General features: G+C 39.1%; 3 protein-coding genes across 3 annotated transcripts; 2 read left to right on the forward strand and 1 right to left on the reverse strand.

Annotated features, from left to right (window-relative positions):
- Positions 1–62: 62 nt before the first annotated feature.
- On the forward strand, positions 63–2,982 carry RB195_000324 (uncharacterized protein; the record flags this gene model as incomplete). Its single annotated transcript, XM_064196591.1, has 4 exons — positions 63–209; positions 2,111–2,212; positions 2,752–2,852; positions 2,931–2,982. The coding sequence occupies 4 exons, from the start codon at positions 63–65 to the stop codon at positions 2,980–2,982; spliced, it is 402 nt and encodes a 133-aa protein (XP_064052472.1).
- A 6,032-nt stretch (positions 2,983–9,014) lies between these two features.
- RB195_000325 (uncharacterized protein) lies at positions 9,015–15,368 on the forward strand (the record flags this gene model as incomplete). Its single annotated transcript, XM_064196592.1, has 5 exons — positions 9,015–9,213; positions 9,757–9,840; positions 14,630–14,761; positions 14,863–14,954; positions 15,228–15,368. 5 exons carry the CDS (start codon positions 9,015–9,017, stop codon positions 15,366–15,368), a joined length of 648 nt encoding a protein of 215 aa, XP_064052473.1.
- A 467-nt stretch (positions 15,369–15,835) lies between these two features.
- RB195_000326 (uncharacterized protein) lies at positions 15,836–22,225 on the reverse strand (the record flags this gene model as incomplete). Its single annotated transcript, XM_013443903.2, has 12 exons — positions 15,836–15,928; positions 16,943–17,026; positions 17,090–17,165; positions 17,261–17,360; positions 17,564–17,732; positions 17,827–17,994; positions 18,688–18,857; positions 18,915–19,021; positions 19,638–19,751; positions 19,827–19,906; positions 19,983–20,093; positions 22,160–22,225. 12 exons carry the CDS (start codon positions 22,223–22,225, stop codon positions 15,836–15,838), a joined length of 1,338 nt encoding a protein of 445 aa, XP_013299357.2.
- Between the last annotated feature and the right edge of the window lie 64 nt (positions 22,226–22,289).

The following is a 22,289-nucleotide window of genomic DNA, read 5'->3' on the forward strand; positions in this document are numbered from 1 at the left end:
AAAAAATGAAAAGGAGATCTATCTCTTAATCCAGGAAACTTGACTTCTACGTTAACTCGCTGATGGATGAGGGGAAAAAGAGAGTAGCTATGACGACGACTGAAAACGACTATTACAGGCTGGCGAAAGTATCGTGGTCCAGCTTGATTTCTTTATGGCGTGTTTTTCGTGGTCGAAAATGGAACCCATTGCGATGTCGTACTGATACGGTATGTCGTTACTCTCCCGTAGAATTGCGTATGCGGAGGAATTCCTCCTTTTCATGATAGTGTTATGGTAGGGTAAAGACGTAAGACCATAAGTTCGGTGCAGTCATGTAGGCGGCTGCGCTCGAAGCGATGCGGCGGACGTAGCGGTAAGGGTCGAGAGGGGACCCTCGCTAGCACCACTTATCGTTGCAGTTCGCGATGGGTGCCGCGCCGATTTTAACCGCTTCCAGAGCTGCCACAAACGTCACTGCACCGAGCGTCATGTCGTTGTGACCTGACTATACTTTTCTATATGTGATTTAAATGATTTCTAGGGCCTATTAATTAATTAGGTTGTTTTATTTTTGAATTACTCTCAGATTATTTGTCAGAGAGTGGAAGGAATGCGAGGAGTGTTAGTGTTGTAGAGCAGAGGTCACTGCAATGCTCCTTCAAAATTTCTGACTTCTAACAGGAGGAGGCCACAGGAGGAGGCCACATCACTTAAAGGAAGGAGCTTTCTTGGTGATAATAGAATCAGCGCTAAATGCCTATTTTTACGGTGTTTTCCCCTATTTTGACTGCCTCACTGTTTGTTCGCCCATCGTTTGCTTACGATTAGCACACCTTCCCCTTCCCGTCAACATATTTCTTATTTTATTTATTTAATTTTATTTTCCTTTTGAGACTATTTTGCTGCCCAATTTTAGGCTAAAAGATGCAATATTTTGTGCCGAATTGATGATAGTAATTAAAATTAGTGATCAATACTAGTAGTTAATTAACTTCGTGAAATTAGAAAGTTAGAACCGGAGCGCAGTATGTTGATACGGGAAAATGCGACTTCATTGAAATGTAGGAGCAGGTCTTCCATTTGGAAAGTCCCTATTAATTTTGAGCTATTACCGACAAATCCTTGAACTTCCTTCTAAACGTTTTCCTTTCCTTATATGTTCACTAGAGCAAGAAGGAACAAGTTCATCTGCTCTACCAAATTCCGCAACTAATCCTAAGATCGCTCCATGTGAGCACCGTTTGCTCAGAACCCGTAAACATTCTTCGGAGGGAAATCTCTCATTGTACTAAAAACCACGACAAAAATGACGTCAATTTTTTTAAACCTCACTATCGCTTTAATCCTCTACGAAAGGAACTAGAGAACTGTCATATCGCTGGGCGAAATACACTAAATGCATTGACTTATGTAGTTAATTTAAATATTAATTATTATTTATTATTAACTAATTGATATTATAGGTGTAAGATTACTAATTGAAATGTCTTCCTTGTTAGATAAAGAATAAAATCCATGTGGTAGAAGAAGTGAGTAGAAATTCATGCGAGAACCTAATGTATGAAGAAAAAGAGCAAAAAGTCACTAATACGAGAAAAATACACAGGTGAGACTCGAAAAAAATTCTTAATTTGTGATTTTTGTTACTTATCTGTTGAACAATATGGGAATGAAATCATTCTTTTAAAACTATCTGTGAAGTGATTTTAACATATTTTAGACGCTAAAATATCTCACAAAAAATTTAATAATATATAAAATATAAAGTAATATGTAAAATATGAAACAAGTGTAATGTATAAAATATCTTTATCTTTGTCCTCGTTGATGATTTTCGGTATCCCTTTAGATATCTGCACTTCAGGAGCTAAAGAATAAAATTTGGAATTACGAAGAAAGCAAATCTAGCAAAATCAGCCTTTTCCATAGAAAAATATTGATGAGATGAAATAATTTTGAAATTTCAAAACAAAAATTTTGTCAATGGAAAATTTACGAGGTGCATGAGGAACAACTTTGAAGCTTTTCATGTCAACTTACGATTTTCTTTTACGTTTTCTCTCTTATCCTGTATTATCATTCTCTTTTATTATTCTCTATTATAACCAGGATTCTCTTTCATTACCAGGTTTGCTTGGATACGAGGCAACAGTTTATCGCCACATTACTTTTTACTATATTACTGTTTCTGCTGCCCACGGTCATCGTTTATTTCGTCGTCTTCAAAGCGGTACTTCCATTTTCATTCGTTTATTTATATCTTCATTATTATTGTTATATTCACTTTATTTATTTATTTATTTATTTAGTTCCATATTGATTATTGTTGTGTATTCGCGTGCTTATTTATTTATTTATTTATTTACATCTTTATTATTACTGTTATATTCACATATTTACTTATTCACATCTTGATTATTATTGTATATTCGGATATTTATGTAGTTATTTATTTTTATCTTGATTATTACTGCTATATTAGCGTTATTTATATCTTGATTATTATTGTTGTATTCACATATTTGCTTATTTATTTACTTCTTGATTATTATTTATATATTCGCAAATTTATTTCTCTATTTATTTATATCTTGATTATTACTGTTGTTATTTATTCATTTATAGCTAGATTATTATTGTCATATTCAAATATTTATCTAATTGTTTATTTATTTATTTATTTGTCAGATTCATATTCATTTTATATTCATATTTATCATACTATATTCATGTCTTGATTGATATTCTCTTGATTTACATCGATTTCAGTTGCGACTATCCGTGTTGGCGATCCAGAAGGTGCTCACCGTGCTGGCACTCCACCATCAATACACAATTCCTTGGATGGATCATACGTTCGCGTCAATCCAGTAATAAATTCTTGTACATAGGCGTTTGTGGTGTGTCGAAAGCATGTGAAGTCAGCAAATATAGTGTATAGTGTTGAGGCGTCGAGGTGACGAGACATGGATGGGACAAGGACGAGAATCCTTGTGTTGAGTCAGCTCATCTTGTCGTCCATTCGTTCGTCCGTTCGTTCGTCACATGCACCGTATCGTTGCTCTCAAAACATCTCATACGATCCAAGTGCGAGCGCGAGCTGATGACATCATCACGACACGGATTCATGGATCGGCCCGCACTCCTGCCATCTTTGCGCATCAGCTGTTGTCCTGCGATGTGTCTGTCTGTCTAAACAATTGAACCACCGATGTTTACGCCCACGAAAATAACATATGTGACTACGAAAAAGTACTAAAAGTGCAACAGTAGAAATAGGTCCTTATGTGGCTCCGTTTTTTCGCTGCTACTGCTGCTGCTCCCGGCTACTGCTCCTGTCCTCCGCCGAACGAATAGTTATAAGGTCCGATAGTGTTTGTTTGTTGAAGAAACTCGATTTATCTCCAGCCATGCAGTGTCAGCTGTTCATTCGTTAACGTGTTGCGAGTCTCCCCGTCCTGCTCAGACCGTTCAATCCGTCACAATTCTTATTTTTCGTACACTTTGCTAATCCCACTCCAGTCCATTGACTTTTTCTGTTCGGGAACCTAAACGGAAACATCTTAACTGTTGATTGTCTTTTTTTTTAAATAATTATTGACCCCTGATCTGTCAAACGGGATTTTTTCTGTACCTCGTTGGTGTTCCTGTTCTGTTTTTTTTTTAAATTAAAATTTAATTTAATTAAAATTATCTGCGTCTTCGTGAATAAATTCACAATGAGGAAACTTCGTAATTATATGATGAAAACTTCCTCTCGAAAAATGGACTGGTCTTAAATCAGATTTTACGTCCTCTCTTCGGGATCTGATAGTTAGTGGTTTTACTTTGCTAAGTGGAAGAGATTCGTGAATCCTGGTCCACTTCACCTCTTCCTTCATCCACAATTTCCTACCAAACAACTGTTAGGAACAGCTTATCGATCCTTTCCTCACGCTAATGTGATATCCGATCTCGATCTTTCTCCGATCCCTTTAAATGTGCTTGTATATATTTTTATTTATTTATTTATTTATTTATCTTTCATGCTCATCGATCATGCTAGTATCTTTCCGAAAACATCGTAATTCACTGGCAACAGAATACCACTCAACAATAGGAATGCGCTATTTGCAGTTTTTTTTATTATTACTTATTTCTCTTATTAGTATTATTCATTTGTACGCCTACGAGATTTTTAGATGGAGCCATAATAAAAAAAATTAATGAATTAAACATAAACAGGAATATGCCGAGATTCAAGACACCAGAACGTTTGAACAGTTATTTCCAGGTTTTCTCTTTTTTGAGGAAATCCAAAATACCATTTTTACTATAACTGCATTCAGAAAGCTATTAAGACAAGAGTGACTAGAGTTAGTTGCGGATAAAAAACCCTGCGTAGCTACCAAAGTAAAATAATGGTATAAAAATAATGAAAAATACAAAAATATTCTGAAATATATATCATTGCCATAGAGGCAAGAAAGGATTTGCTGTTTTCGGGGGTAAATCCAAGCACGATGAAGACATCTTGGAGATGAAACATAACGGTTTTATTGATCGAATCCTCGGAGAGGATTGTAAGAACCTTAATTAGCTGCTTTTTCTATCAAAATATCAAATTTTCACCCACTTGACAGAATTTGCTATTACTAATCCGAAAGGAGTATCCATGAAAGTGTCCGTATCGAATTCTTTTTATTAGGTTCCCGTTTTCTTCCCTTACATCCCAGGTACCTTTATTATGTTTCGATGTTATGACGGATTTTATCCTCATATACGTCTCTACTTCTCATTTTAACATCAACTCTCTTTCATATCCAACTTTTTTCCCACTTTTTCTCCTTTTTTTTGTTTTCTCTCCCCACAATCCACAGGCAATGAAGTTGTGAGTAAGCAAGCTCGTGGCGTGAAGCTTTGCGTGGGTGTGGTCAAGAATTCCGACACACATGTTTACAAATGTGGTGACCAATGTCATTGACACAGATTTGAATCACTGCACAAAGAGCGCTGCAGCGTCCAGCCAGCGCTGTTTACGGCGACGATCCAAGCACGCGTGAAAAGCACACGCATAGACGCATCGCTGGTTACTTGATCCTCAGGATGCCTCGGGGTGTGTGTGTGTGACTCTGTGTGGCCTCCGTCGATCTTTATCGTCACTTAACAGAGGCAGATGTTAGGAGTTGGAACGCATCGTAATCAATCATGTGGTGCTGCTTTCACTGAGGAGGCCCACCTGGCCGCTTGGCACCAACAATCCAATATTTTCAGGAAACAAAATGCTTTTTTCACATTATAGCCGGGGATTCGGCACGAAAACGTTTAAAGGCATCACTCCACGAATCTGGAGTGCTACGGATTTCCGGCGGAGTATTCATTTACGGGATCGTAGATTATTGAGAGAAGGGTGATTCTCTTCATTTTTGCCGTAAAAAGACGGCCCGGAAGATACGGCTTCGAGCGTTCCGGCGCGCTATTTTCTACAACGAGTTCGATTGGAGCGCGCCAGCCTTGTGCTGCGCCGCATCTTCCTGGCCGTTTTTTTACGGCAGTTAGGAAGAAATGGACGGAATCACACCCCTCTCCATAATCTACGATCCCGTATACGAATACTCCATCTGAAATCCGTACCACCTCAGATTCGTGGGGTGATGCCTTTAAAACACACAAGATAGGCTCGAAAATAATTTGTCCTGAACCTTTTAAGAATGTACACAGTTCTGATCTTACTTTCGCCATCACTATCGTGATCATCGGGACCCATTATTCAGCTTCTTTCCTTTTTTTCTGCTACTTTCACATTAAAAAAAGGATAAAGGATAAAGTCACTGGCGTATCAATCCACTCGGGATGCGCCAACGCGTTTTACTGGAATTCATAATCGTTGAGGTTTTGGAACGCGTATTGGCCTTTCCAATGAATTGGCGGGTGTGGCGCAGTCGGTTAGAAGTCCGCTGTAGCCACAGGGTCGAGGGTTCGAAACCGCCCTCGCGCAAACCAAGCCTTTCATCTCTCCGGGGTCGATAAATTGGTACCAGACTTGTCTGGGAGGATAAATTTTCACATTATTATCAGGAAAATATGCTGTTCGTCCACCAAACAATGTGTTAAGAAGATAATTCTGCTGTAGAAAACTTGGCGAAATTCCAATGGAATCTGTTCTTTCTGCTTTCTTTTCTATGGGACGTATGGGTGTTTTTAAATGAATAAATAAATAAAAACCATTTCAAATAGATAAATTAACATTTACTGAGTAGGCTAAGAATATGTACTAATAAGTTTTCAAGGATTCCGAACAATCGAACACTGTTGTCTTGTTGTAATCGAATCCAGCAGAGCAGTCGAGAAGTCACAGCTTGTTCTTCGAATTTTTTTTGAAGGGTAAACCTGGAATTTCTGCTTGAAACAAAGGAGCTGAGTGTTATCGAGTTATTCGGAGTTCCTCTCCAGTATTATCCGATAATTCCGATATTTCGTAGACTTAATTTACTGCTATTTTTTTAATTGCTATGAAAAACTTATTATTTTTGCCTCATCATAGGTACAGATAACTCCTAACTGATAACGTAAGCTTCCGTGTCAACTTGTCACCGCTTTGAGAATTCAACTCCCTTAAATCCCTAAAATAAAGGAGTAATAAGAAAATTAAACGGATTGAATAAAACTTTTAGAATGATAAAGAGAATAAATTGCGGTTTCCTCTTTGAAACTCTAGAAGATTTAAGTTTCCTAAGATTCAGAAGTTTGCAATTCCAATTTTTGAATATGTACGTCCATGGGTCTTGGAGGAACCCCTTTAGAGACACCCGTTTGGCACTTTTTTTTATTAATCGAAAGAGAAAGCCCCAAGGGCAACTTCTCGTGTGCGTTGTCGGGGAACTTAAAAGCAGAGGATTTCTAGTTCCTTTTGTGTTGTGACTTTTTACTTTGTTACTGATCTTACTATACTGATCTAGAGTGGAAGAATAAAAGAATAAATATAAGAATAAATATAATAAAAAATAAAATAATAGAATATAAGAAGAATAGAATAGTAGATTTTAGTATAAACCTTGGAGAGAAGAGTACCACTATGTCGTGTACTATACCAGAAACATGGTATTTTGATCTAATGATTGAAAATAGTGAAGTAGATAGAATTTAAAAATAAGTCTATAATATATTCTAGAGTTGAAAAAATTAAGAAATAGTGATCTACACTCTTCTGGTCAAGATTGATCTCGCGTAAAATCAAATCAATCAGTCAAAATGAAAGGTGAAAGCGCGACGAGGACACGAAAGAAGAACATCGCATGTGGCTGCGTCCCCAGAGTCACCTTATTGTTTATACATGTTTGTTTAGCAGCTTGTTCCCTATTTTACTATTTTAAACAAGGATAATTTCATACGTTGCATTACGTCATGCGTTAACAGAGGACAGACGAAAAAAAAAAGATAAGAATATAGAATTACTCCTAGAATGACGTGGAACTACGCCATGCATCGTCATTTCGTTCCATCAAGTATTCCTCATTTACTCTGAATAGAAAAAGACTGAAACCATTATCGCAGTGGACCGCGCTGTCACCGCGTGAGTCGTGGAAATAAGGATAAGGAGAAGTAAAGGATGACTAAAGGATAACTAAGGATAGTTGGTTAAAGGAATCACCCCACGAATCTGAGGTGGTGCAGATTTCAGGTGGAGTACTCCTATACGGGATCGGAGACTATGGAGAGGGGGGCGATTCCGTCCATTTCTTCGCGCCGCACAGGGTTGGCGCTCTCCAGTCGAACTCCCTGTAGAAAATAGTGCGCCAAAACGCCTGAAGCCGTATCTTCCGGGTCGTTTTTTACGGCAATTAGGAAGAAATGGACGGAATTACCCCCCCCCCCCCTTCTCCATAGTCTCCCATCCCGTATACGAATACTTCCCCAGAAATCCGTACCACCTCAGATTCGTGGGGTGCTGCCTTTAAGAAGCAACCTTAATCATGCACAATTACAAAAAATCTAAAATTTCTTGGAAAAAAAGAAAAAAGAAGAAGAAAAAGAGACCCGAGAAGACGAGGAATTAAAAAAAAACACGAAAAACGACTCGAGGAGCTTCGACGGCGCCACCGTCCTATTGACCATCGTCCACCATCGTCCCATCTATCGTAAGTTGCATAAACGTAGAGTATTAGAGCGTCCATCTCTGCCAAAGATGTTCTGTGTCAGGACGGCACAACACATTTGTGGATGACTTTAAATGGAATGGATTGACTCGGCACGGATTGATTGGAGTGTGTCAATTTCTCATTTGTTTGGTCAGCCGGGATTGGCATGATCTATAGTCGTCGTATCAAAACGATCTGAGCCTCGATACAGGGTGTAGACGGCTGCTCGTGATTTCGCTGTTAAGCTCCTGGTTCGAATCCAACTGGGACCACCAGAGATTATTTGGAGTGTAGGAATAAGTGGATGGTCCAACCACTTCTCCAACCGCTTCAAGCGCATCCTCCTACGCAACTGCACCAGGCTTCGGATTTTTTTTTTGACCCGACTGTAGCAAAGTGTAACATTGGGATACGATGACCTCTTCGATTTCGTGTGTCCAGCTTTGTTCTACCACAAATTCCATGCTATGAAAAATATTAAATGCAAAGAAATTTTATTTTGAGTGTTCCCAGATGCAGACAGAAGACATTTCTGGAATAGAATTCTAAAAATCCGCGGCAACGAATCAACGAATCGATAATTATAAGTAATCGGGGCTTCATTTCCTTCAAAACCACGCTTGGTCCTCAATCACTAGAAAGAGAATATCAAACTAGAAGATAGAAAAGGGACGTAGGGGTGTTTAATTCTATTTTATTTTATTTTATCTTGTTTTATTTACTAAATTACTTAATTACTATCATTTATTTACTATTATTATGCTATTAAAATATAAATAATATTCTACCATTAATATATTAATATATAATAATATTTTACTTATATTCATCCTATTTTATTTTACCGTCGCTCGTTTATATGCATCTAGTTGGGTTAATAAAAATTTCAGTTAAAAACATAAATAATTTATAGGAATGAGCATCGCATCCAAGTCTCGATTCATATTTTTGATCTCCTCTTCACTGCTCGCTGTGATTGCGGTAGCAATAATCGCTAGCTGCTTGTTCTCCGTTAGTTTCCGTTACATCACCGATCATGAACACCTCAAGGGTACACGATATTACGGATTGATACGGTATTGTTTCGAGTCTGAATTCGGTTCCTACGGTTCAGGTGAGAGGATTTATTATTATTATTACTATTCTTATTGTTATTATTATTATTATTATTATTATTATTATTATTATTATTATTATTATTATTATTATTATTATTATTATTATTATTATTATTATTATTATTATTATTATTATTATTATTATTATTATTATTACTCCTATTACTCCTATTACTCCTCTTATTATTATTATTATTATTATTATTATTATTATTATTATTATTATTATTATTACTCCTATTACTCCTATTACTCCTATTACTCCTATTACTCCTCTAATTATTATTATTGTTATTATTATTATTATTATTATTATTATTATTATTATTATTATTACTCCTATTACTCCTATTATTATTACTATTACTATTACTATTACTATTACTATTACTATTACTATTACTATTACTATTACTATTACTATTACTACTATTATTACTATTATTATTATTATTATTATTATTATTATTATTATTATTATTATTATTATTATTATTATTATTGCCATTAATAGAGGAAGCAGCTGTTTTATATTCTAGACGACTCCAATGCTGACGTGTGCTACCTGAGGACAGCGGCACCTAAACATGCAACTAAAATAGAGTACAAGACGCAATATGGAGGTAAGCATCCACATTTGAAGCGAATTAAATTTACCTGTTGTATGAAAGGACAAAGTAGTGTATGTCGTCAATCAATCCGCTTGGGATCCACCAACGCGTTCACTTCGATTCAGAATCGTTAGAGATTTACGAATGTGTAACTGGATTATGTAACGCAGAGAATAACTGATGTATCAAAACAGTGTTTTTATCCTCCCAGACAGTTCTGGCACCAATTTATCGATTGAACGGTTTCGAACGCTTGGTCGGCCCTGGGCCGAGTTCGAACCATCGATCAACTGTGCTGATGTAACGGAACCTCTTACAAATTGCGCTACACCTGCCCAATCTGTTGAATTTCTATCGATTTCTAATTAATTTCTATGTTTATTTTTAAAATTCTATCGTGGAGGTGGTAGGTTTCATACAATAACGATTCATTGATGTAGCAGTAGAGAGTTCTAATTACTCCGAGGTACACATGGATTTACTAATACTGAGCGCTCTCCACTGAGCTTACTGTGTTGACTTTGGCTTGACCCGCTTGGCTTCGGCGGAGAATCCCGTTCGTACCTCATCCGTCAGCGTAGAACGACAATCGAAAGGACGATGCCGCCGACAAGCGCAGTCACGGTAAGAGGTTCTGCTGTGACTGCACGATCAATCATTGGTTCGAAATCGCTCCGGTGCCAACCAAGCCTTTCATCTCTACGGCGTCGATAAATTGGTACCAAATTTGTCTAGGAGGATAAAAAACTATAAATTGTAAGGCTCACACACTTTCGTGGATCTCAAACGATTCTGAATTGAAGTCGAACGCATAGGCGTATTCCCATAGGGATTGATCAACGTCGTACACTTCAACGTTTTACTTTTAAAGGCATCACAACACGAATCTGAGGTGGTACGGATCTCAGGTGGAGTATTCGTATACGGGATAGTAGATTATGAAGAGGAGGGTGATTCCGTCCATTTCCTCCTAATTGCCGTAAAAAAAACGGCCCGGAAGATGCGGCGCATGCACAAGGCTGGCGCGCTCCAGTCGAACTCCCTGTAGAAAATAGTGCGTCAGAACGCTTGAAGCCGTATCTTTCGGGCCATTTTTTTACGGCAATTAGGAAGAAATGGACGGAATCACCCTCATCTCCATAATCTGCTATCTCTTATAAGAATACTTCACCTGAAATCCGTACCACCTCAGATTCGTTGAGTGATGCCTTTAACCATGATTCGAACCGCTTCATAGTTGTAGTCCTAGCAAAAATTTTCACGTCACACATTTTTCACATTTTATTATTCATCTCACGTCATTTTACCTCCACCTATTGTGCTTGCATGGAAATTGATGAGATTTTACATATTGTATAGTCGGGTCAAAACGACATTAAACACGGATCGTTGCGCAAGCGGCTGCGCTCAAAGCGGAGCGGTGGAGCGTACCAGTTGGGATCGTATAAGGATCCACGCTACCGCCACACACCTGTGCTGTTCGCCACGGTCCCACCTCGATTCCAACCGCTGTCTCCACCGCACCGCTTCCGAGCGCGGCCGCTTGCGCAACGGTCCGTGTTTCATGTCGTTTTGACCCAACTATATATCAAGGATGTGCCCTTAGTAATAGTATTCAATTATCAGAAAACAAAATGTGCTAAGTTTTATCGTTACTCGTGATTCGAATATTCGAATACGCCATTCTGCTCATTTCAACATTTGAAAAGTGTATCGGAATAATTCGAACGAGTACTACAGACACGTAAAATACGGTACCGCTGGTACTATCGTGATCAGTGGGATCGTGTCATCGAAGGAAATCCCTCCCTCATGCGAGTTATCCACGATCAATTGCATGGAGATTAGGCGTGCCTAATATGAAGCATGTTGCGGACATAGTGAATCCAACTAGTCCGTTTCCAGAAGCACTTCTCACTGCCCTCTCTTGTCCACACACTATTTTTAGGGAAAGGAGGGGAGTTAATCTTTCCTTCTCAACATAATTGCATGTTGTGCCGTAATGTACGTCAAAACAAATTCGTGAGCTTCATCTCCGTATAATTTGCCGCAAGGTGTGAAATGCGGTGTTGAGATGGATCTTAAGATCCGGCAAATATTATACTTTGTTGTGGACACTTCAGAGATTAAAGGCATCATCCCACGAATCTCGGGTGGTGCGGATTTCAGATGGAGTCGTAGAGTGTGGAGAGTGAGAGGGAAGAGTGATTCCGTCCATTTCTTCCCAACTGCCGTAAAAAAACGGCCCGTAAGATGCGGCGCGTGCACAATGTTGACGCGCTCCAATCGAACTCGTTATGTAAAATAGCGCGCCGGAACGCTCGAAGTCATATCTTCCGAACCGTTTTTTACGGCAGTTAGGAAGAAATGGACAGAATCCATAATTCTCTCCATAATCTACGACTCCGTATAGGCATAACCCACCTGAAATCCACACCACACCAGGTTCGTGGAGTGATGCCTTTAAGATCACGATTGCACATGCGAGCTGCTTCGTTTCAACAACTACGGGAAGGTTCTCCTTTGCTGTATCTGGGATTCGCAGGGAATGCGGTGGTGGTGGAAGCTGTTGCACGACACATCCGACGACAACAAGTCTCCAAGGAAAGCGTTTGGTTTTCGCTTCTTCCAATAAAAGTATAATCGTATGCACGAGCGCCACATAGATTTTCATTAATAATACAATTATAACCAATGATGAAATTCTATGACTTCCGACAGAAGGCAGGGTGTCATATCAGAAATGCCGCAGATAAACTGTGAAACGTATGGATACTAGTGTGCAGCGAGTATCGAACCATTAATGAGGAATCGAAGTCGAACCGTAGAATTACATAATTTTTCTTCGCAAAAAGAACTCTGCGCAGTCGCAATTTTTTGAAAATAATAAATGTGATTGTAAATTGAGTTTAATTTACATCCTTGATGGTTCTGTTCGTTCTCAGGCTACTTTTAACAAGACTGATTACACTTCTGCATAGTGTTAATGTCCACCATCATTGTCTAATCGATCAGATAGTTAATTTTCGTGTACCAGTACTGTTCCTATCTTCTCCGAACATAACGATTTACAATGTTTATAGTCGGATCAATACGACATGAATCACGTGTGTAGTTGTGGTGCATTTGCGTACGAGCTCGAAACGGCGCGGTGGAGGCAGCAGTTGGAATCGCGTTGGGACCGTCGCAAACTGCAGCGATAGGTGGTGCCAGCAAAGGTTCCACCACGCTCTTAGCCGCTACGCCCTGGCGAAGCTCCTCGAGAGAGGCCGCGTACGCAATTACGTATGTGCTTCATGTCGTTTTGACCTTACTATATGTTATCATGTGCCTCCCTCCTTGACAAATCATATGGCGTGGCGTCCGCTTGCCTGCAGGGACTTGTTGCTTTTGCATGCATCCCCAATAACCCTGCACATTTTTTGCTTTTCGCCTTATTTTTAATAAATTTAGGGTGTCCCACTATTTACGCAAGATTTGAATTAAATAGAGAACACGGTTTTCTCAACTGCAATTTTTTAAAAATCGAAACACAAAGTACAGAGTAGGGTTGTGTATAGAGTAGCATCCACAACATGCCACTGTTTGGTGCGGATTTTGGGCTGGAGCTGTCATCGGATCATACTTTTTTTTGAAAATGAGGTCTGTCCAGCAGTTACTGTTACTGCTGCTCGATGTCGCGACCTGATAACCCGTTTCCTAACGCCTAAATTGGATGAAATTAATGTAGAGGACATGCGATTTGAACAAGATGGTGCGACATGTCATACAGACCGTAAAACAACCCAATTTCTTCATGAGAGATTTCCTGGTCGTGTACTCTCTCGCTTCGGTGATGGTGAGAATGAGTATGTTCCAGCAAAGCCGCGGAGGTCATTTGCCCGATGTTCTATTTCATACATAACCCTATCTTTATCAAAGGCCTGAAAATGGTTCGAGATATTTGATCCCAATAAACTCCTCCCCTCTCCTTGCGATGCCTCGATATCGTTCTAAGTACGCTACGCAAGAACTCCAAAAAGGAAAACAAACTCCTCGACTAGAGGAGCTGGTGAACCACCAGCTGGTTTTTACAGATTGTCAGCCACGGCGAATGAGATCTACGTACTGTGCAACAACCTTAAGTATAGTTGGGTCAAAACGACATGATGCAGGGACAGTTGCGCAAGCGGGTGCGCTTGAAGCGGTGCGGTGGAGACAGCGGTTGGAATCGAGGTGGGACCATGGCGAACTGCAGAGATGAGTGGCAGTAGCGAAGATCCTTACACGATCCTAACAGCTACGCTCCACCGCGCCACTTCGAGAGCAGCCGCTTGCGTGTCTGTGCTCGAAGCGACGCGGCGGAGCGGTCTGTCCGTGCTTCATGTCGTTTTGACCCAACTATGCTGGTGTCTGGATAATGTTAAGGAACTGCATGTGGGACGATCTTATAGCTTACAGAGTGTTACGAACGGCAAAAGATCATCGGTAATTAATAAGCACTCATTTCTGTTATTCATAGATGGATTCTTGACGGAAATCCAGAATGCTTCCAATGCCTTCCTAGCAGATATTTCTTTCTCGTAGGTTAATATCTGTCACATGTACTTTATGTTTCAGTTCAAAAAATTGAGAAAAACTGTATTTAGTTCAAATCTTGCGTAAATTTTAGAACACCCTATATTATCCACTGAACCACTCATTGCTTTTATTAGGTTCGAAACTTTCTTATCGTGTGCCATCCTCACGTGTACAAGTACAGAGGAACATAATTTTCCAGATGTTCTTCCCGTGTTTGCAGACAAAAAGTTGCAATTTTCAGAATTCGAGTTGGCAACATTAATTCTACTGTCATGTGCGATAGCAGCTAGTCTGTTGGCCGTATGCTTTGCCATTTGTACTATATTCACCCCTTTTGGAGCGCTCGCTCATTGCGTTATGTTATTAGTAGCGAGTAAGTTGACTGCTAGATAAGCCTTTTCCTTTCTTTGCATTTTCCTCCTTTTTTTCCTTTCATTTTTCAACAATACATGACTGAATCACCTCAATGTTCAGCAATATGCTCAGTATCCGCTTTCATTGTCTACACTTATTTCAATGAGCTCAAGGATAACCAGAACGAAACTGTGAACGGAAACATCATTCGGGTGAGCTATTCAGAATTTGAGTGGGTGTTACAGCACAGTGCAGCATACGGATATCTAAACAACAGGAAGATCCGTGATTTTGTCCATGAGATAACGTATTCTTAGGCTCTTAGGAGAAAGGGACAAACCCTCGGGACCTCCATCCACTCACTAATGATGCTCTTATTCACAGTCGAACAGTGTTCTAGCCTATATGTATACCTTTCTTGTTGGGAAAATTGTGCTAATTAAACCTCAATTACACCTAATTCTTCGTTAATGACAACATTTCAGTATCACTTTGGCTGGGCCTACTATTGGAGCGGTGGTGCCGCCGCCTGTCTCTTCGTTTCATTTGTCAGCAGCCTCTTCGCTTCCGCTTGTGTATTGGTGCATAAGCAACAAAAGGACAAAATTGACACCGTAGTCTTATGATTTAAATAAGTGACACTGAAGGTGTTCCTGAACCTTCACTCAGTCCCAGCTCTTTCACTTTGTACACCTCTTTCATATCATAAGAGTAGATCGACCACAAGAAGTTTACACGCTAGCCGCCATCCTTTCACAACCAAACATTCCGAGTGATTATAATACTTTCACAATAATACAATTTCAAACATACTTTGATGTTACTCACTGGCATACCTACTGGAAACAGTACCTTTTATGTACATTATCCAAATTTGGCTGAAGATTTTTCAACGAACATTGTTAGTGACATTATGAAATGAATGATAGTAATTATGGAAAAGATAGTGTAGAGAAACCCGAGACAGTACCGAAAACAAACATGCCCCCAAAACTGCAAGCCTGAAAACAACATCTCCAGAGAAAAAATGACTAGCAGCAGTCACAATTCACAACAAGTTCCTCAATACACAACAACAAGCACTATTTACTCTCTAGTTAGTTTTCTTTGCATCGTCAATCTTCTTCTTTTCTGAGTCCTTCTCAGCCTTATCAGTCAAATGCTCCTCGCTGTAGTTCCACAGCTCCTGGAACACAGTTCTTACAAATGGTATTCGCTGACTTAAGGAAAGTATCTTCTTTTCAGTTAGGACTTAATGTTAAGAAAAAACCAGAACATAGACTTCAGGCGGTGTTATCCTAGAAGGTAGTTTTCATCTAAAAATGCTAACAATAACATGGAGGTCAGAGTTGTGATAATTTTCTGAATTATTACAAGCAAAGAGCGGGCGATTTAAAGGCTAGAAAAATCTTCTATGTATTCTACGTATTTAACTGTTCTCGGATATCAGTCTCTGCTGCGACTGAATACTAAATGCAATTTACTGAATATAAGTACAGTTTAGATAAAGTTTTTATATGTGGAAAGCGCAAACTTGAATAAAACGACTTGCACTGAAAAGTTTAACAAATATGAGGTGTAACTGATTTTGTGATAGAGAGAACCAAGGGAGGAAGGGGAAAAGAAGAAAGAACGAGAGAGAAAGCCAAAAGTAACCCCATCCCTTTCGTGAGGTGACCAGAGTATTTCCTCACTCACAACAGTTGTTGAGACTAACACCTAATGTCACAGAACAACAAAGCAATACGTACTCCGATGAAGAGAGCGTAGCACGTACTAGTTTTTGTAAGTCTCAAGAACAGCTGTAGGTGAGGGAACATTCAGGTCACCTCACAAAAAGCCTCGAGTTACTTCTGTCCTTCTCTCTCGTTCTGGTTTCCTTTTCTCACCTTCTTTCCTTCGTTCTCTCTACCACAAAATCAGTTATACTGGTATTTGTTAGCCTTTTCATCTCTCATTCATTGCACTTTTTAAAAATAAACTCTGTTTAAAATGTCCTCGTATTCAGCCACGTGGTGGGATAACGTGTTATTTGTTAATATTTGCTAAGCTTTCGACCGTCAACCGTATTATTCATAGTAGTTTCTACATGAAAAAAAAATTTCTAAGCTGCACTCGTATTCAGCCACGCGGCGGCATAACGTAGTTCTCGCTACATCGCTTCTCATGAGTGATTACAACTTCTAGAAAATGCACCAACCTTTACCTCTCCAGTGCACGCAGCAAGCAACAATGGCACTATGAGGCAACACGGTACTAGATATAGCAATGCCGGCTGAGCGGCCTAAAAATGTTTTCCGCGTTAGGAAGAATGTTGATAAATATGCACCATGTATAGGAGACTGACCTTAAAATGATGCATGACAAGCATAGTAATAAGAAGACCAATTGCGTATGCAACGATAGTAATCATGAAGAAATACCTGAACGAAAAGAACTAATCAAAAACTTAAGACAAATATTTCACAGATATTCTACATCTTAAATTTTCCAATCTTGATTGATTTGATTTACTCACCGCCCCTTTTGTTGTTTCTTAGTATCCTTCTCTGTTATCCTTAGATCGAATCTTCTTAGTAGTGCAATAAATACTCCTGGTATCACTATATCACCGAGACCTGGAATGAGATAAGTGCTACTAATGCAGGAAAAGATTTAAGATGAATAAGGACTCCAAACGTGTTCAACCGGGTGACAACAATGAATGCACCGCAACACACAACCTCTCCCTTCTCCCCTTCCCAATGAAAGGCGCATCGCTCCCCTTCTGTTGAACATATTCGGTGACAGTTATCTCTTCTGAGAGACATTAGTAGCTTACCTAACATGCTGTGCTTGCTAGCTGCTTGCCATCCGTGCCTTAGAAGATCTTGAGGAAACTGTAGAAGAATGGGCGCATCGATACCCTTAGCGACCGAAGTCATCACGTCCGTTGCAAACACCCAGAAAATATCATAGATGAACAGACCTGCGAGAAGAAGAGATCCGGCCTGAAATATTCTTTTTTGATGAAATTGAAATGCTCTCGAAGCTTCAATACTACAAAAAGACATCAACAAATAAAGAAAGAAAAGTGCAATGAACCTTAAAGCTACTTAAATGAAGATTTTCTATGCCATAAATAGAAAAAGCGATTCCAATAATGTTATTAGTAATCCAATGGCGTCTATAAATATGCGCAGCTCCAACTAGTAAACAGAATGAAATTGCCACTATATCGTGAGTATCCACTTCAATCTTGAATGTATAGTCCTGAAACAAAAAGTACAAAAATAAATGCCCAGAACTGAGACGTATGAAAAGAAGAAAACCATCCACTTTATTTCGTATATTTTCTACAAAAATAACTTATAGACGGTGTCCACACTATAGAGGGCTATTTTGTTCTTAGATACGCTATTTTCCGAATTGTTTCTCTAGAGTCGCTGCAAAAAAAAGGAGATAATGTACTTGGTTTAACTATAGTCGGGTCAAAACGACATAAATCACGAGTGTGGTTGCGGTGTATTTTCGTACGTCCTCGAAACGGCGCGGTGGATGGAGCAGTTGGAACCGAGGGAAGACCGTCGCCAACAACAGGGATGGATGGTGCCAGCAAGGGCTTCACCACGCTCGAAGCCTAAGCTCACAATGCCTCGAGAGAAGCTGCGTACGCAATTGCGTATGTGTTTCATGCCGTTTTGACCCTATATGCTCAATTACAAAAACAGTGCATCTCGGCAACATTACTTATCAGACTCGACAAATACTTCAAACATCAGCTTTTTTGATACGCAGAAGCCCCAACAAGAGAGGTTGGTAACACTCAAAGGTTGCTGCGGCTTTATAGTGAACTAAGCCAGAACTAGCAACGGGAACAGGATTCACGTGGGAAATTTCAAAGTTATTTTCGCTGATTGAAAAGAATTGGCTAGAGAAAATCATGCGGAAAATGAATGAGCATACATAGTCGCTCTTCTTCGCATCTTCGATGTCTCCTTGATCCATCTCTTTCTTTCCCTGCTTAAGAGACAATAGATAAGGTAGGTTGAGACGAGGCCTGCGATTTCCAATTGGAAGCCGTGAAAGAACAAATGAGAATAGTGGTTTAAGAATAGCAGCAAGCGCAACACAACCTGAATGTTTATTATTACAAATAACTGGGAAATATTATAAAAGGATAATAAAAATACCTTCATAGCAAAGTAGCACTAGTATAAACTTCATAGCGTGGTCTTTAGTTAGTGTGGGTACATATTCCAAATACGGTCTTACGTTCTCAGGTACTCGTTGTTCTATTCTGAAATACTTTTTCTTACCATCAGGTAGTATCTAAGAATTGGACATCCACTGAAATAAGCATGAAATATCCAAGCATTTTTCGCAGACAAGAGAAGGAAAAGCAGTTTGAAAGCGGTGTTCGGAAGAATTTTCGAGGTTGGGCAGAAATGTCACGGGTGAAAATGCGCAAAGTATCCTCCGTCATAAACTCAAGAAATTCAAGAGATTAGAAGAACTCGGATGAAAATACGTTCAATAATAGTAAAATTGCCTTTTGCAGCTCTACAGGATGGGAATATCTGTCGTGGAGCAATAGAATCTCTTGATAACCTGTCCGCAAATGCTCAAGGGTAACGGGAAATTTCGAATTTCTTGAGAGCACCTGAGTCATTTTATCCGAGGTGTTTTCGTCGTCGTGCGGATCGATCACTCTGAGTGCTCCTGATGTTGCAAACTGCTTTCCTGTGGTGAAAAAAAAAACGCGCGTTTCCACCGTGACATTTGTACAATAGGTTCAGGCCTCTACGCAAAAGTAAAGTGATCCCACCTCGAAAACTTCCCCCACCATTCTCTTCACCGAAAAAAAAAGACATAAAAGGGTGAACAAAGAGGGACACTAACAAATTTGATAGTACCTCGAAAAAAGAGATGGACCTTCAGTCTTTGCAAGTGTTTTGTTGACCATTGCAGAGTAAGCGTCAGGCAGGTAGGTAGCTCCTACTCCCATTAGCCACTCCCGACCATTTGGCCTGCAGGATTAATACCGTATTGAAAGGGAACGAAAAATAGTAAGAAGTAGTACAATGAAAGTAGAAAATTATTACTTGAAGAACAGATAGAGTGAGAAAAGAACCAGAGACGCCATGAAAGGGAATTTTTTTGCCTCAGAGAGAGAAATTGAAGCCTAAATCTAAGTAATTTAATTACTGCTATAAGGTAAGGCGAAAAAACTGACAATTATCACTAGTGTCAAAACAAACCTCTAGGAGTCTTTTTTTGCTCATTTGCCATTTGACGAAATTAGCTGATCGAATGCCACCAACAATTATGCAAAGCAGAGACATCGCATACAGCGAACACGAAGACATTGCCTGAAGAAACGCTAGTTACAACCTTACAAGAAATACACTTTTTGTTCCAATTTTTTTAATTTCTAAAAGTAAAATCTGTTGCTAGGCTTTCCTGAAGCTCTAGGTCAAATTTAGACTACCATCGGAATACTTTTGAGCTTCGATACATCGACCTGGCTAATTCCGTGTTACACTATTTAAAAGACAAATCTTCCTCTGACACTGCACATCTTTCTACTATTCAACAGAAAAAAAACTTGTGTGAACCTCTAGTATAAACCTACAAGTACCATTTTCTGCAAATTTTCAGAGTTTTACCATTAGCACTGAAACAACCGACATGAACTTCTGGAATAAGCTCCACATTTTCAAAAAAAATGCACTGAAGGGATATTCCGCGACAATAAAACTCGTATGAGAATCGCAACTGGCCATATAAAGAATACGTCAATTCCAATTTCCATTATTCCACACATAGACTTCTGCTACAGAACACCCTAACAATACACTTTCAATGTTTTCGTACACTTGGCTGAGACTAAAGTGGAAACAAAAGCAGGGAATCTCAACAGAACAACCAGAAGTGGGGCAGATTGGACAAGGGAAAGAACAAGGTAATATAAATACCATGGCTACGGAAAGGAGGCGGACATTGACCAGGTTTTTCAGTCGACAGGACCATTAATCAAAAAGACGATGGTGTCGATGTCCTCAAACGCTCCTTTTTTTTCTTTTTAATAATGCTAATTATTTTTCGTTGTTGTAACAGTGCTGTTTTTCACCGTTTTCTTCTCTGTGTACCAGCTATCAAATAAATCTTTGTTAGATTTGTATACCTATTTTTCTTATTTTTTTACTGTTTTGTTGTTGTTCCAATTTGTATGGATTCGATCTTTTATGTAATTTTGAATAGACATTCTTTGTAGTAATAGTCGCAGGAAAAGTATTTAATTTGTAAGAAAGAAAAGGAAAAGTAGGAAAAGTATGTGATTTGTAAGTTCAGTATGTAATTATTAGATTCCAATGGTTGTTTACTCTGATCCTGCTCAATCGTTTGCTTACGATCTCACTATGAGAAACTGAAAGAAGACAACGTCCTGGCAGCAAGCAAACTATTAAAGCAACGAAGGAACTTGCAACGACTACGACGAACCCTGTACAAGCAGTTTATACGAGAAAAAAGTAGAACTACAACTCTCTTATGAGCTAATATCTTTGGGAATACGCCTTGAGCAAAAGGAAAAATTAAACGGATTAGAAAGATTTTCTTGACACTTGATCTTATTAATGGATTATTGCACAAAAAAAAAAGAACGAAGAACTATCAATAACAAAAAAAAAGGCTCCCAGGATCTTGTTTTCTTCAAGAGCACCAATCGAGTTCCCGCTCGATCGTTTCGAACGCAATGACTTCCTTGAAAGCACCACAAGTCAGGTCACTTTTTTTCGACGTTAGATTAATCGTTCCATCGACGAGAGGAGGGTTTTCTCGAGCAAAATTTTCACATTTTCTTTTCGCACATTTCCTGGTGACACAGTACGTTCGTTGGCTACTGTACACCAAAAACCTAGCCTAGCCATACTTCTAAAACCCCGAGGGGGTCCGTAATGGATCCCGGATTATCGACAAGAAACAGTCCAAAATAGAAAGTGTTGTGGGATTCAACAAATAGAAAAATGTGGATGATTTGATTTTCTAAAATCCTCATAGTTTACTCAGTTAATATCGTCGGGAGTAGTTAGTTCTCTCAAGTTAACACTCCCACATTCCATCCATTTACCTCAACTTTTACGCGGCCTCCCTTTTGTAACATAATAAGTGTGACAAAAAACCCAAATGCATAATACGTACGTAAAGTAAATATTTAGCGTAAAAACTATATCTCGACCAACATCTTCCAACTAACTGCACAATTTCAATTTCAAGGACCAACACATCTACAAGTCCCAATTCAAAACGTTGTCACCTCGTTATAGATTTTCAAAAATAGCTGCGGCAATCACAGATGAAGAACATTGAAAGAGTTTCGAAAGATTTCAAATAATACGGCATCATAACTTCCGGGAATACACCGAGCTTTACATACCTGTTCCTCAAACGTAAACGTTATGTTAGCGGTCGTGTTCGGAACACCACCTGCCTGATCCGCCATTGTAACCCCAAATTTGGTCGATAACTATCTGGAACGTTCTAGATAAGCATAGATGAAGACCTTG

This window comes from Necator americanus, chromosome IV, assembly GCF_031761385.1.
Source record: "Necator americanus strain Aroian chromosome IV, whole genome shotgun sequence".
Classification (NCBI taxonomy): domain Eukaryota; kingdom Metazoa; phylum Nematoda; class Chromadorea; order Rhabditida; family Ancylostomatidae; genus Necator; species Necator americanus.